This window comes from Peromyscus eremicus, chromosome 14 (assembly GCF_949786415.1).
Source record: "Peromyscus eremicus chromosome 14, PerEre_H2_v1, whole genome shotgun sequence".
NCBI classification, from domain to species: Eukaryota; Metazoa; Chordata; class Mammalia; order Rodentia; family Cricetidae; genus Peromyscus; species Peromyscus eremicus.
The window spans coordinates 79240840-79256748 of record NC_081430.1 but is presented as its reverse complement, the minus strand read 5'-3'; the positions used below and the strand labels follow the sequence as shown (position 1 = coordinate 79256748).

At 46.4% G+C, this 15909-nt stretch overlaps 1 protein-coding gene and 1 non-coding gene across 2 annotated transcripts in view; one reads left to right on the top strand and one right to left on the bottom strand.

The window, feature by feature from the left end:
* Positions 1 to 15909, top strand: part of Slc8a3 (solute carrier family 8 member A3) — a 122275-nt gene that overhangs the window by 92957 nt on the left and 13409 nt on the right. The window contains exon 2 of the mRNA XM_059279268.1: positions 13431 to 13534. Coding sequence (XP_059135251.1) covers positions 13431 to 13534 — 104 coding nt within the window. The remainder of the gene's footprint in view (positions 1 to 13430; positions 13535 to 15909) is intronic.
* LOC131924801 (small nucleolar RNA SNORA40) lies at positions 4472 to 4593 on the bottom strand. The gene has a single exon (XR_009383061.1). It is a non-coding gene; the product is annotated as a small nucleolar RNA SNORA40 (small nucleolar RNA).

Genomic DNA, 15909 nt, shown 5'->3' with positions numbered 1-15909 from the left:
AGAAGAGCTAAGGCATCTAAATATAGTCCAAGTTTCAACACCTTCCAGCATGGCGCCTAAAACCTGGGAGGCAGACGCATCCAAATGGCAACTGCCCCCCTCCAAAGAGAGGACCGTGGGAGGGGGTGGAGGTCAAGGGGCAAAAGAAGGGAAGGGGCAATCATTTGCTGAGCCCACTGCCTGGGCTTTCTCATTTAACTCCCACAACCACCCAAGGTGGAAGTTATCTTCACATCACCTCTAAAGAGACAGTAAGCTCAAAGTGGATAGGAACGTGGCCAGGGTCACACACCTGTCAGCCACAGAGCTGCTGTTAACTGAAGTTACTGTTGTTCATATTTTGCTCCCTCCCCCGATACTGCATAGACAAGTGCAGGTGGGGACTTTTCCTGGAAGTGCTAGGCTTTCAAAACAGATCTCATAAGCAATTTGAGTCCTGAGTGCAACTAAATTATTGGATGGTGCCAAGTGAACTATGATTTCTATTAAACTGATGCTTTTTGTCCTCAGGGGCTGAGAGTGAGGAGAAGAGGCGAGGGAGTAGTTTCCAGGGAATAGGATTCTGCACTCAGACCTATGTAAAATCGCATCACTGGAAGCCCTGACCCAGAGAGTGCTCACTGTGGTTCCTACTATCATTCATTCCTTCATTCATTCACTCAACAAATGCTTTTATTAAGCATCTGACATATGCTCTCACCTCAGGGGATAGAGACAATTAGTTCAAACAAACACAGTCCTTTAGGACAGTGGGAATGACAGGGAAGGTGACAATTGTATAATTAATCAATTCTGTGTAACTGGGACATGTAGTGTAAGTACATACCAGAAGAATGTCACTTGTCGGATGACATCGGTAGAAGGGAAATACAGAAGTCCACCAGGTGAGGGATAAAGTGATGTGCACTTTCAAGGTAAGCAGAGACTCCTAGGAGCTTAGCTTCAGCCGTGAGCTCACACGGCCAGTGCATTCTCCAGTCCATCCCTTACCTGTATCTTTACGAGGTCATGAAGCCACATAAGTGAGGCTTTGCAAAACCACGAAGTAGACTCACATGAGATCTGGCAGGAAAGAAATGTGCCTGACCACCCCTTGGCATCGTCATTGTAAAACTGAGTAGGTGTGTGAGGTTGCTTGTGTCCCCAAACTACCAAGAAGAAGTGAGAAGGCTGTAGTGTTGGCTGCCTCAGGTTAGCATGAGCGGCCCTGAGAAGTGCCCGTGCCTATGACCTTGCATAGGAATGGGAGGGAAGAGAGAGTTGGTACGGAAAATGTGCATTTCTGTGGATCTGGAGCTTTCCAAACTGCCTGGAAGGCAGCAGATGTGGGGGATACTCTATGAATGAGTTCCACTTAGATAATATCATGTGTGTGGAGCTCCTGAGTGCTTCAGAGAAAACGCTGTCTAAATACACAGTGCTCGAATCAAAGATAATGATACAGCGCTCTATTTATAGTGCTCCGCTACCTACCTGCCAGCTACTTCCCAGGGATGGGGGAAAGATGAATGGGCAAGATGGAGGGAAAGGGCTTTGAAATCCTTGATGAAGAGCCCTCCAGGCAGATGTGGAGTTTAAAATGTATTATATTATTGTCACCATCATTGTGCTTTCTTTTATCACCCCAGAATGTCATCTCCTTCTGTTTCCGGTGAATGAGTCTCTCTGACTGTTCCATGTGCATAATTTCATCCAGGAAGGCAGCAGCCCCCCATATGTCATATACACAAACATGTTGTTGTTGTTGTTGTTGTTGTTGTTGTTGTTTTGTTGTTTTTCATGAGCTGCCTCCTGTCCAGAGAATCTGGCCTCTCTGTAAATCCAGGCTTTCCCAAGCTCATTTTGTTTCTTCCGATAGGAAACGAATATGTAAATACCCTGCTTAAAGGGCCTGTTGATTGCAAACCTTCTGCGCACAGTGGACAGATTAGAGCTGTGGAAATGAGAGGAAGGAGCCACTGTGTCTAAAAGGGGACAGACTCTCTCAGCACAACACCTCTCCTCCCCCAGGGAAGAGCTCAGGAGAATTCACTGAAGTTGGGGTAGGGTAGCAAGGGCACTTGAGAACTTGGAAATGGCACCAGCAAATCACATTCTGGGTGTGGGCGCGTGGTGACAAGCCCTGATCACTCTTGGAGAACTTCTCCCTATCCAAGCCAGCAGCCCCAGGAATACAAATGGATCTCTTTGGCTCCCTCCCACCATGGAGATGAAACAGGAGCCCCTGAGCCTGGTCAATCTCCAATGGGATGTGAATATGCAGATGAGCTGCTTCTGCAGTCAACTTAGAAAAGAAAGAGAGCCAGATGGTGGTGGCGCACGCCTTTAATCCCAGCACTTGGGAGGCAGAGCCAGGTGGATCTCTGTGAGTTTGAGGCCAGCCTGGACTACCAAGTGAGTTCCAGTAAAGGCGCAAAGCTACACAGAGAAATCCTGTATCGGGAAAAAAAAAAAAAAAAAAAAAGAGAGCTGAGCTGGGTAATAGGGAATGTTACTCTGTGGCACCGGGGCAATAAGTGAAGAGAAAGGCCGGTCCCCATTCATTAAGACAGGTCCCCATTCATAGGCAGGAGTATGACAACGAGGCATAGCCCATTATCTGCGATTCTTCATCACGCCATTCATGGAGTTGAAAAGGTACCATACCCAGCCCCAAACCAACACTGTTAGACTGTCAGCTTTGTCGTCCTCTTGGGAGTCCATCCTGGGAACCAGAGAAAGGACTGCTTCAGTTATAGCTTAAACAGAAAATCATCAAATTAATATTTCTGAGTCCGTATTCTTGGCCAGTCCCTTGCTATAAACTTTCCTCATGTTATCTCCTGTGGTCCTCTCAATGACCCCGTGAAGTCAGTCTTACAACTATGTCCTCCTTCAGATGAGGAAATGGAGGCTCACAGGGTTCCACAAACCAGTCAAAAGGCTAAGACTTGTAAGCACCGTAAATGGATAGCTTTGATGCTGAGGCTGTGGCTCTTCACCATTGAATGATGGAGAAAATCTTTATCCCCATGACATCAGTCACGAGAAGGAGCAGTGGGAAAAAGCTGAGGTGCAGGACTCTCGTCAATAATAAGTAAGTGAAGTGGCCAACAGAGTGAGGACAAGGCAACTCTTTTTGCGCATGTTTTAAAGGTTAGAGAAAGAGGTCTAGACTGTTAGGGAAGAGATGGGGGAAGCATTAAAGCCATCTATTCATAAAGGAAGCTTCAGGACGGTGCTTCTCAATGGAGTAGTGTGTACAAGAATGAAGTGAGAGGCATAACAGGGTTCTTCTGCATCTCTGACTGGAGTCTCATGCTAAGCTCTAAGCATGGGCTCTGTGCTGTAACGCCCTGGGCTCAGCTTCTGGCTCCACCACTACGGCTATTCACCAATCATCTGTTCAATAAATATAAACTGCCCATGGGCTAGAGTGTGTGCCAGGTGCTGGTAAAAGAGACAGACAGGGTTTCTGCTTTTAATGGCCTTAGTATTCTGGTAATGGTGTCAGGTAAGCAGGCGAATAGGACGAAGGTGAGACAGGCTGACGTGGAAAGATGGTAGATGATCAGGTAGAAAAGACAGAGAAGTAACATAAACATTTTTAGAGAACCTGGTTCTGAGAATGTCTGGGGAAGTGACAGTCCAGAAAACGGGAAACCGTTAGTGCCAATGTCCTGAGGCAGGAGTCGGGTTTATGCATTTGAGGTAAGAGAAGGCGGGTATGCTGCGGCAAAGTCAACGGAGGGAGACGAGCAGACGGTGTTCTGTGAAACAAGCCAGGTGAGCTGTGCAGGCTCATTGAGCATCCGAGCAGCTCCTGGGCATGTGTCCACAAATGCACATCCTCAGGGCCAGTGCAGACCTGCTGCAACAGGAACTCTGGGAATGGAGCCCAGCACGCTGCGCTTCCTCAAGCCTTCCAAAGATTCTGTTGTCTCAGAGTTTCTCAGCTAGACTACACAGGTTCAATTGTTTGTTTTACTTTTAGGTTTATTTTTATTTCCCCTGGTTCTTTTTAAGATTTGTTTTTATGTGTGTGTGTGTGTGTGTGTGTGTGTGTGTGTGTGTGTGTGTGAGAGAGAGAGAGAGAGAGAGAGAGAGAGAGAGAGAGAGAGAGAGAGAGAGAGAGAGAGAGAGAGAGAGAGAGAAAATGCCCCAAGTCTGCAGGTGCCCCCAGAGCCCAAAGCAGGTATGAGATCTCTTGAACTGGAGTTACAGGCAGTTGTGTACCACCCGATGCAGGTGCTGAGACTAGAACTCGGGCATCTTCATGAGCAACAGACACTCTCAACAGCTGCCCTCTCTCCACTCTCATTCAGTTTCAATTATATTCCAAGTGTGGCAGGGTCTGATGCATGGAACCTAAGTTTTTTAAAAAAAGTGACACATTGGGACTTCCCTCTCTTTGAAATCTAGAATTATCTGTTCTTTGTTCCTGGGGCCAACTTTTGTATGAACACCATCATCACTTGGAGCTTTCTGGTATCACAGTCCTTCCCATACGCATCAAAACTCATTCTGAACAGTGAGTTCTGGGTTGCAGAAGAGGACTTATTTTGGGACCTTTCTTTAAATCTTTGGCCAGCAGTTCAACAACACACAAATACTAAAGATTTTCTCTTAAAGGCCACAGAGAGTCTCTGGCTGATGAAGAACAGACTGTATTAGAACATCAGGAAAGGGAGCAAAGAGTGAGCCCAGTGACTGCTATAAGAGTCCAGGTCTGAGGTAACAGTGATTGGAGGGGGCGGTGTTACCAAAAGGAGGTCCCAGCAGAAGGGACCCACGGCCCAACAGGAGGCAGATGCTAGGACCATAGAAGACAAGCAGCCATCTGCCTAGAGCACAATTCAAAGACCATTTCCTCACCTTCTTCTCTATCCATCCCACCCTCCAGCCATGCTCTCTCTACTGTAAGAGCCTGGGCCTACGGAATGCTTCAGGCTGGTGCACGGCAGCTGGGTTCTTGCAGAGGGAAGGTGAGAAAAAAGACGAGTCAGTGGAGAGCAGGAGCAGTTGTGGACTTGCAAGCAGTCAGATTGGGAAAGCAGTCCCTGAGGATGAGTGAGGAACCCTGTATAACACATGGGTACATGTGCACACGCGCACACACACATACATATGCATACACATATATACATACACACACACATACACACCTGCACACATACATACTTTTATGTTTGGATGAGATCTGCAGTTACAAAAAGCAAGGGTTGTGGGGTTTTGCTCCTGTTGCTGCCCATAAACATCCCAGAGAGGAGCCTCTTGCTTTCCCTGGCTAAGAGTAGGTGGCTTGGGAGGACCCACACGAAAGAAGCAGCGGAAACTCGGCTGCTTTCCTCATCCACCATTCTTCCTGTCATGCTGCCAGGCACCAGGCAGCACAAGAATGCAGCAACGTGCTAAGAGGAGAGTGAGGCCGCCAAGGAGAGTCATGCAGATGCAGCTCAGGAACCTGTCTTCATCTGAAATTTGACATTTTGTTCAGGACGGATTTTCCCCCAACAGTTCTGATTTTTTTTTTTTTTATTGCAGTATTAAGACGTCATTTAGCTTGAGTGCTGAGGTGTCTGGTGTTCCCTTACACCGTGCACCCAAGCCTCCTTAGCTCATGTATGACGGTCTCTGGCTCCCTGCATTTGTGAAAAGCACATTTTGGGATTCTATTCTTCAAGAAGTTAAGCTTGTTAAGCTTGCCCCAAGGGCAGCAGGCTCTGTGGAACCAGCCGTCATGTGGTATTGCAACCGTGCTGCAGTTTGGTCCATGTCTGGTTCAATGAAGAAAATGTCCGTAGCATTGGTGAATCCCCCATGTAGTTGAGTCTCTAACGGAAGCAGTTTCTCTGTCTAACCCGGGAACAGTAATCTTTCCTAGATTTGCTATTCAACAGCATCTCTAGAAGTTACTCACCTGAAGTGAGAGGTTTGTAGATGCTCAGGTGGACAAGAGGGTAGAGGCTGAGTTGCAGAGCTTCGCCTGGGCTCAACACAGGCTCTATGGAGCCAGCAGCTCTCTCTCCCGAATTATTAGAAGGTTTGCCCCTGGGTCTGAAGTTTTATGTCTATACAATAAAAAATGCTTTCCAGCTTGGATCAAAATCATCCTTGAAAATGAGATCCCAGCCGGAGAAAGAGAGCCAGAAAGAGACCCAACATCTCTAAAGCCATGAATCAGATAACCAGCCATTTTCTGTCTACAGTGCCGGGAGCAGACACACTGTTAAATAAATTATTTTATAGATTATTCCCCTTGCCTCTCCAAGAAGGGGATTTATCAATTTCAGGGCACAGCAACCATCTATTCCTAGATCACGGCTGCTTTCTCACTTCTCTTCTTGATGTAGAAGGAGGGAAATGGAGCTGTGAATCTTCCTGTCTCCCCCCAACACTCCCTTGGGCTGATTCGGGGCAAATGTGGGGCTCCAATAGGCCTGTAAATACAGAGCTGACACTTGGTTATATTCATTGTTATAGAGATGGAGAATTGTGTTCTGGGAATTTGAGAGTAACCGGGCATGACCCTTGCAGAGATCACTTTCCAGAAGGGCCAATTCCCTTTCGGGGTGGCCCTCTGATGTATCATTCACTCACTCAACTAACAAATGCTGCTCTTGCCCCTTTGGTCTAAGAGAACTCAACAGTCAGAAAGGAATGAAGCTCAGAGGCTCGCTCGGACTGGGTGCCCTCCATGCAAAGCAACGTTGTGAGAGGCCAGCCAGGCCTGGGAAATGTTTTCCTAATCCCTCTTGGGTTTTTGGGAGAGCTCCCAGGAGGTTCATCTCCAAGAGACACAGCCAGGTCCCAAGCTGGGAATGCCACATATTCTGGCACCTCTTAGCAGAAGGCTAGTAGAAAAGGCAGGCGCTGGCCCTGTAGCCTCCGATGGCATCGCTGGCCCTCCAAGAAGCTGATCAGGATAGCCTGTGTCCTCCATTCAGAAGCAGCTACTGAGCTGGAAGGAAAAACTGGCATCACAGAATGAAGCATGACTCCTCATCTGAATTAATGGCTTCCATGTTAGTTGTGGACACCATCTTCCCCAGAGTGGACAAATGAAGGTTTAATAAGCTGAAGATCTCAGCTGGGTGGCACTGGCCTCCCAGATATTGTGTCCCTCAGAATCCTTGGGCATGCCATCACAGTAATCTTCAAAGCAATTTTTTTGTTCTTTGTCACATTTTTTTTTATAGCAGAAAGACATGAGACTCCAGGTGTGGTAGCAACCAAACACACCAGACATTACTCTACAAGGTCTTTCTGGGGGTTTCTTGTGTGGTGGGTGTGTACTAGGCAGGGACTGAAGCCTCAGATAAGACAGGCTCAGTCCCCGCTCTCACAGAGTTTACACTCAAGGGGGACCAACAGGAAACAGCAACCAAAGGGCTGACTTCAAGCAGTGAACATCACACCACTGTGTGAAGGAATCGAATGCAATCTGTGGTAGGAGGGGAGTTCTAGGGACTAAGGTGGCCATGGAAGGCTTCTCCAAGGAGGTAAAGTGGACAAGGAAATCCAGCAGATGAGGATAAGTCCAGGTGTAGGTGAAGAGCATCCCAGACGAGGAACATGAGGAAGTTTACCCTGAGTAGGAAATAACCTAACCTGAGAAACAGAAAGAACGGTGCTTGGGAGCAAAGCAAGGGGACCTTGTGATGAGTGAGATCTGAAGTTCAGTACAGCTGGAGATGCTCCTCTAGGACACGGGAATTTGCTTATTCCAACTGCTGAGGATATGGCAGGATCTGAACTTTGTGTTTGAGTCAGAGTCTCACTGGGCAGCCAAGGTTAGCCTATAATTACGTAGGCCAGCCTGGTCTCAAGCTTGCAATCCTCCTTCTGTCTCTGGAGTGCTTGGATTACAAGTGTGCACCACCGTATCTGGCTACTCTGCCTTTTAAATCTGTCACTCTGGCTACAATGTGGGAAAGAGAGGGAAGAGAGAAGCAGAGCCCAGGACAGGAGAGTCTCTTCAGAGGCTGCCGCAGTCCAAGCGAGAGGCTGTGGTGTCCTGATCTTGGTAAGCAGAGGAAGGGTAGTGGTCAGGGAGTTTGGAGCAGGAGATGGGTGGAGAGGAGGGAAGACAGAACAGAGAACAAGGATGGGAGAGGGGTGACTCCAGGTTCAGGACCTGAGCCAAGTGGTAGATGATTGTACCGCTGACTGAAGTTGAGGGAACAAGTTTGGAAAGAACTCGGGGCCCAGCTGGTGACTTCTAGTTAATGTTCTGTGGTCTCACTTGTGTGTGGGACAGAAATAAAAATGTTGTCAGTTTTGGGGAGCTGTGAGGGGATTTCTCCAGCCTCCAGGCAGGGTAACACCTTCAATGAGAACAGATGTGATGTCTTTCCCACAAATGGGCTCAGTGGGGGAACCCCACACCCTGCCTCCTTCACTCATCCCACCCTCCAGCTGGCTTTTCCTGCCAGCCAGCTCTGTTTCCTCCTTCTGCTGCTCAACACCTGTCTTCCCTTCTCTTGTCTTCTGCTATGATGTCCATGGAGTCTCTTTTCCTGTTTATCTGATCACTAAAAATCCAAATGAACACAAGCCACGTTGTATAACATGTTCTATCCAGCCCCAAGCTTGTCACTGATGATGGCAGAGGCCAGATTTTGAGAGAATATGAATCTCTTTCTGTAGCCTCCTAGCACTCCAAGGCCCTGTAGTAATCCATTTAGGGATCTATTATCCTGGTTTATCCAGCCCTTTCTTGGCCTGGCTTCTATTTGCAGTAAGTACTATTTATTGATTCCACCTTATTTTCTGACTTAATGACTAGAGATGAAAAGATCCCCTCGTATATGACTCTCAGATTGGAATTGTTGTTATGCTTAATACTAATGGCTTCTATTTGTTAAACCCTCAGCAGAAAACATACTTCCCTCCGTGTGCTTCCTTATTGTTTGAGGGACACTACAGAGCAAAAACTGTTGTGCCATTTTTCACTTAAGACTTCACACTTGAAACATGTTACATCTTGAGGACTTTATCAGGTCGCCCAGGGCTATCCAGATGGTGAGGGTGGAAGAGAGATTCCAACCCAGGCTATCAGTCCCTGGAAGAAGGAAAGTCACAGTGCTATGGTTTTCACAGGCTGCAAGGGCATCGCTTCCTATGGTAGCTACCTGGGGTTTCATGGACTGCAATGGGTATAGAGGTCATCAAGGTTTAGAGTGTCATTTCATAAGCAATTAGTGACATGGTCTAGGGCAGGATCAGCAGCTGTTATGCTCACTTCAGGAGGGATGGACCCAGTAAGTAAGGTTAATAGAGGAATCGTAGACACCAAAGCAAACTCTTACGGTTGACTTGGGGGGCTTCAGATAATGAAGAGTTTATGGCAAGTAAGACTATAAAGATAGCGTGCTTCATTGAAAAAGAAGGAAGAGTGGAGCAGAAGACCTCTGTCTCCTCTGCAAAGGCCAATCTTAGAGGCATGTGTGGAAGGGGACTGCTGATGGGAGCTGCAGGGTCCTGTAGAGCTCTGCATGCCTATGCTGCAGAGAGATGCAGCTCTCGGCCACAATTGCAGCAGTGACCCATACCCTCTAGTGGAGGTGATGTAGGAAGGCTGGGTCTGGTCCTGAAATATCCCATCATAAGTGACAGCGTGGCTGCATAGGCTTACCTCTCTTTTTAAAGCAACTGCAGGGAGGAGTAGCAGTGGGGTGGGTAGGTAGGTAGCACAGCATAGTTACCTACACATTCACTCTACAAGCTAACACTTTTTCATACCCAAAGCTATGTGGGATATTGGGGTTGGGGTTGGCCAAAGGACCACGGTAGAACTTAGACACAGATCCCAACTCAGACAGCTCCAGAGTTATGTAGCCTGCCCTCCCCTCCCCACACTGCAGCCTCTCATCTGTAGACAGCATCTCCCAGTCACTGTGAAACAGACAATGTGTGACGCAGACCAAGCAGTTCTCCCTGTGATGTCCACCGCCACACAAAAGGGAGAGAGCGTCTACTATTCTGGGCAGGATTCCCACAGGCCTATTTGTCCCTCTCTTTCTGTTCTTTCTATAAAATAAGCACTTTCAATCATCATCTGCTGTTCCAAAAGTTAAAAAAAAAATTCTTCCTTGTTCCAAAAGCAAAGAGATGAAGAAGAATAAACCTTATGAGAAGACCTATGAGTGCAATCTTCTTATGTATGCAGTAGCCTTTCATCAGTCTTCAGAGAGACTATGGGGAATAGGGAGAGAGGAGATGAGACAGGAGCTGTGAGGACTGGATGCTGGCAAGCATGATAGATGTATCTCAGAAAATGTCACAGTGAAACTCACTACTAGATACAATGCATAGGCATTAATGGTTTTAAATTTTAAGTGTGGGAGCCAGACAGTCTCTGTTGCCTATGAAAAACCACTGTCTGAAAATACTTAAGGGGAAACTCCAGAAATAAACCATTCATAAATTTTAAATAGCTTTTATTACAGGGTATTGTGAGTATTTTTTTTTGGTTTAGTTTTTGAGATATGGAATTGGTTTTGTAGTCCAGATTGCCTCAAACTTACTATATGGTCCATGCTGGCCCCAAACTCACTGTGATCCTCCTTCCTCCGCCTCTGAATATTTGGGTTACAAATGTTTACCACACCCAACTGGTAATGTTATAATTCTTCTCTTTTATCATTAGTTGTTAACCTCGTATTGTGCCTAATTTATAAGCTAAACTGCATCATAGATATTCACAGGTAGCACGTATGAGGTTCAGTATGATCCATGGCTTCATATATTCACTGGGGTCCTGAAACATATTCCTAATGGATAAAGGGGTAGTGCAAAATCCCTGATATTATGTAAACCTTATTTGTCTTGTCTGTATATTGGTTAAATTATTTGTCCAAGATCACATAGCATTTCTGGGATTGGAACTTGGAACCTTTGGCTATAAAGCCCAAGTTTTCTCCAGTCTTCAAGTATGGTTATAACATACAGCCACATGAAGCCCAAGAGAACTCACTGATGCTGAAGAAGGGCCAGGAGAGCCACCTTCTTCCATGCACTTGTGGAAATGGGGCCAACTTGGACCTTTCTGGATCTTTTTCTTTCTCCTTCTCTTCCTGTTTCTTCTCCAGCTGCCTTGCTCCAGTTCTGCCCCTTTGCTTATGATACTTTATTTTTCCATCCACAGCAAAACAATTCACATCAAGGTAATTGATGATGAGACGTATGAGAAAAACAAGAATTACTTCATTGAGATGATGGGCCCCCGCATGGTGGATATGAGTGTTCAGAAAGGTGTAGTACCCTGTCCTCCACACTAACAGTAACAGTCTTCTCTCCTTCCTTTCTTCCTCTCTCCAATCCATTTCCTTCTCTTCCTCTTGCCTCCTACCTTCCTATTTCCTTCCTCTCTTGACCTTTTCACATCTTCTACTCTCTCTGTCCTAACACCTGCCAACCTGTCACATGGTATCTACAGAGAAGTCTTCAAGGACAAATGGCAATTTTTCTGGGGTAGCAAAATGAACATGGGTGAGTAGATGAGAGAGGGAGAGAGAGGAGAGAGAGAGAGAGAGAGAGAGAGAGAGAGAGAGAGAGAGAGAGAGCGCGCACTCTCTGAAAATATGGTCAATGAGGCTCTCTGTGATGTGGTATGGAGGCAAGAAGGACAGATAGGTTCACAGACCGGAGGAATTATGACAAACAGACTCTCAGCACATATTTCCACAAGTAAAATCACTCTCAAGCCTGAGTTTATGTCCCTGGAGGTTGAGAACCAATATATTTGGGCCATACTTTGTCCCACTCCCCCAGAGAGCCCTTTGGAACCATCTTATCTGCCATGTCTCTGCCATCAAAGCTTATCTCTCTCCCTGACTTTGACTGAGCTTGAAGTCCAGGTCTCCATCAAAGACCTTCTTGCCATACCCTCCTCTTCCTATTAAGGGGAGCTAGATATGGAGGCAGAGGGAATATTAGGAGAGAAGTCTGACCTAAGGGGAAGCTTTCCCTGCAAGCCCATGAGGTGATTCAGGATGGACAGAGCTGCGCTATCCATCTGAATGACCTTGTACAGCTCTGGCCTTCAAGAGGAAGCCAGACTATCCTTCCTGGGATAAGTTGTGTTGTTCTGGGGCTGCTGGATTAGGGGTCAGTATTCTCTGAGCAAGCCGTCATCATGGCTGTCTAAGCCAGGCTCATTTCAATCTCCTGTAAGAGGCCCTGCGGTAGCAAAGCAGACTCCCATCTTACAGACAGAAGTCTCTGACCTACAAATGCTCAATGATTGTGTCCACACAACAAGGTAAGAAAAAAAATCTTAAGTAGAACACACACGCGCGCGCGCGCACACACACACACACACACACACACACACACACACACTGCTTGTGCTTTATTGGTATCAAATTGAAGCATGTCTTCAGAATGTCAAAGGAACGTCAGAGGATCTGAGGACATTTAAACTATCATTTATTCTCTTTTCCCAGAATCACTGGGAATCAGGTCCCAGTGTCTTCCCCGCCACAAATAACCCTCAGAAGAATAATAGTTCCAGCTAGATCTCTAACCAGATCTGCTACCCACCACTGTTGTTCTATGAAGTTCCAGGAGAAGCCAAACATGAAAATCCAGGTCCCTGCTGCAACTCCATGACAACATGACTGGATGAGGCTCAAGTGGATACTTGGAGTGGAGTATCTTTCCAAAAAAACTTACTTTTATTTATAACTGACACTCCACTGTGTTGATACCCAGAAACAGACCGCAATTGCTACAACCTTGTGTTCTGAATTCAGGGCAATCAGCCTTTAGAAGGTCAGTCTTGGGGCACAGCATTCCTCTATGACAAGGATGTCAATAGTGTGGGTTTCCTGCGTCATACTGAACACCCCTAAAGGATAAACAATGAGAAAGTTAATAGAACACTTCCTCCCTTTCTCCCTACCCCCATTCTCTTCCCCTCTCTCTAGTCTCCATCTTCATAAATACTTTTAAATTTTTCCTAATGAGGCAAAAGAGGGGATGGCAGATGCCTTGTTCATTGTGGAAGGATTCTGGGTCATTCCCATTAGGCAGGTCATTTACTTGAAGCCAAAAGGAATGCTACTGTTACCATGTGACACCAATGGAATGTGCTGCCCGACTTAACTTCCTACTAACCAGGATCTAAAATGACTCCTCCCCACCATGATTCCAGTCTTCCTCCCTACTCCCTTCCTTCTTCTTGGCTGCCTTTGCCCACTGGTCCTTGTCCTCCTGGTTCCCTTTCTCTCTCACCTATAAGAACAACTGTGACCGAGGAGACAAGAAAGGCTAAGAGCATTTTTTAAATAAGACAGCACAATCCACCATAGTCCTGTCTAAGGCCACCAAGGCAGGACGGGGCTGCATGTGCCAAGAGTGATGGGAATGGTTATTAAAGGCTGTGCTCCAGGTGAACAACAAAACTGCCCACCTAGTCGACACTCTCTCTCTTGTTGTCCCTACAGGAAAACCATAAGGGTTAAAATAGTAGATGAGGAGGAATACGAAAGGCAAGAGAATTTCTTCATTGCCCTTGGTGAACCGAAATGGATGGAACGTGGAATATCAGGTGTGAGATTCTTTAAAATCAAAACAACAACCAAGCAAAGGCAAAGAAAAAAAGAAAGAAAGAAATTTGAACAAACAAGGAAACAATACAAAAGAAAAAATGACTCTATTTTTGCCCCCACCTTTTGTTCCCTTCTCCTCCTTCTCCTATTGACAGAAATTTTTATTCTTTTCCCTCCTGTATTCTCACTCCCACCCTGTTTCGGTGTCATCTCTGCCTTCTTAGCCATAGTTTATTTCCATATTCCTCCTTTCCCACCTTCTGGGCAATACTGCAGCCCCAACTCCTTGTTGCCCTAATGAGTTATTTCTGTGTTGTGCTATAATTCCCCAGCTATCCAATTGTTACTGTCCCCTGCACTTTCCCCTATTCTCTGCCCCCATACTATAGCTTGTCAATGTGAAAACTCCTTGGTGGGTGGGGAGGAGAAGAAAAAGAAAGGAATGTGATGTATTGCATGTTTGTGCCCCTTCCTTACCACCTCTCAATCTAGCTGGGATTGGCAATGGTGGGGGGTCTTGGAGGAAGGGTGGGACCCGTGTTGCCATAATGCTTTGACCATTTTCTGCTGCACTCCTCGACCTCTATTGAATGCTTGGCAGGCTATTCACTTGCAGAGTGGCCCACAGGCCTCTCTGCTCTTCCCGGAGGTAAGTGCACTATCTGGCTATTCTCAGTTGGGTAGACCATGGCCTGGGGAGGTATACCAGTTGGCCATGGTCTCCGAGTGCTCTCTGGGAGAGAGCTGGCTTTCTGAAGTAGCCCTGCAACATGGAATCCCAAGCTCTCCTTTCTCCCTTTGACATCTCATCCCTCCATCCTACCTTTCTTCATAGACTAAAAGTAAGGTACCTTATGTGGGTTACTTTGGAATAATGAAAACAGAAAATCTGTAAGGGAAAGTAAGTCATTATAGGTTCAACTGTTCCCTGAACCTGTAGGCCCTAGAAAAGAACAGATTTTGGGTAAGCCCAGAATATTTATTTGTGATTATCAAAGAAAGGAACTCTAAATGGAGTAGTGGTTTGGATCACTGAGACACTAAAGACAGCCAGTGGACAGCTCATGGATACCTGCCTTTGCTTAGCATCTGCAAGTAAAGACAATGCTCAGACCCCAAGGCACTTCTCATCTCTGACTAGAGAAGTAGACTCTCTCCCCATTTTCTCAGGACATAAAGCTCAGCATCCCAGCCAACGGCTCATCTTTAAGAGACTGACATTGGCATTATTGCAACCAAGGAAAACCGAAGGGACGCTTTCTTCACTTAAGGAAAATGATCAGACGCCACCACTTTGAAAATGTTGGAGGAGTAAGTGTGGGAACGTGAAAACATCTGTTCATCTAGGAGGGGTGACCATTCTTCAGTGGTTTCACGCTCAACTGACAGATCTAAGAGAGCAAGGTCAACAGCGGCACTGTCAAAGCACTCGTACAGGTCTTCTCCTCAAACATGATGGTCAATTATCATCATTAACTGGAACTGTCTGCAGAACTCGCCAGCACTGGTTTGGACACATCTAGCATTCAAGGGGCAAAGCGAGCTCAATCTTCCATTGCCTACTGCGTAAGGTATTCCCACCACCCTGACCACCAGAGAGTGCCAGAAGAAAGAGAATCTCATTCCATTGCCTCCTACACTATCCCAGCCTCTCTCCCAGCTCCCACTTTCCAGAATATCCTCAGAAATTGTCTCAGCACCTGCCCTACCTCATTCCCATCACATCCCCTTTGTGCACTGACCACACATCTTTACGACTGGCTGGACACAAAAGATACTCAAGACCTGTGTAAAACAGTTTCACCAAGGGGAAAATGAAAGCAGCTCCCTGGATGGAACGGAGCATCTGAAAGGAAGGCAGAGGCTCCAGGTAGGAGGAAGAGATTAGAAACCCACCCACACCTTTATTTCACCATTAAAACCAGCTATTTTCTGCCTCCCTTTGAGTCCCCTACCAAACAGGAGGACAAAAAGTGTCCTAAGTTATAGACCTGGCTGAATGCAAACACTTGTTGCTGCTCCCCATTCAAGGTTGCCTTTTGGCACTGAATTATTTAACCAAGAAGATTCCAGGGAAAAAAAACTTGTGAAGCCTAGCCCTGGGGAAGGTAAGGAGACAAGGATTCAGAAAACTATTTGTGTGATATGCCCCCAGATTTTCCCAAAGACCAAGGTGCCAAGATGGAAGTTGTCAGTAAGAAATGTGTGGGTTTCCCAGCCTCCTGCCCTATGGTCTCAGCCCTAGACTCTGGGGAATTAATTTTTAGTTTCTCCAGTTCTTCCCTGATATTGGCATCAGATCATGAGGTGAAAGGTTATAAAACCCAATTGTCTAGATCCAGAGTCAAATGAAAATCCATTCTGATTTGCAGGG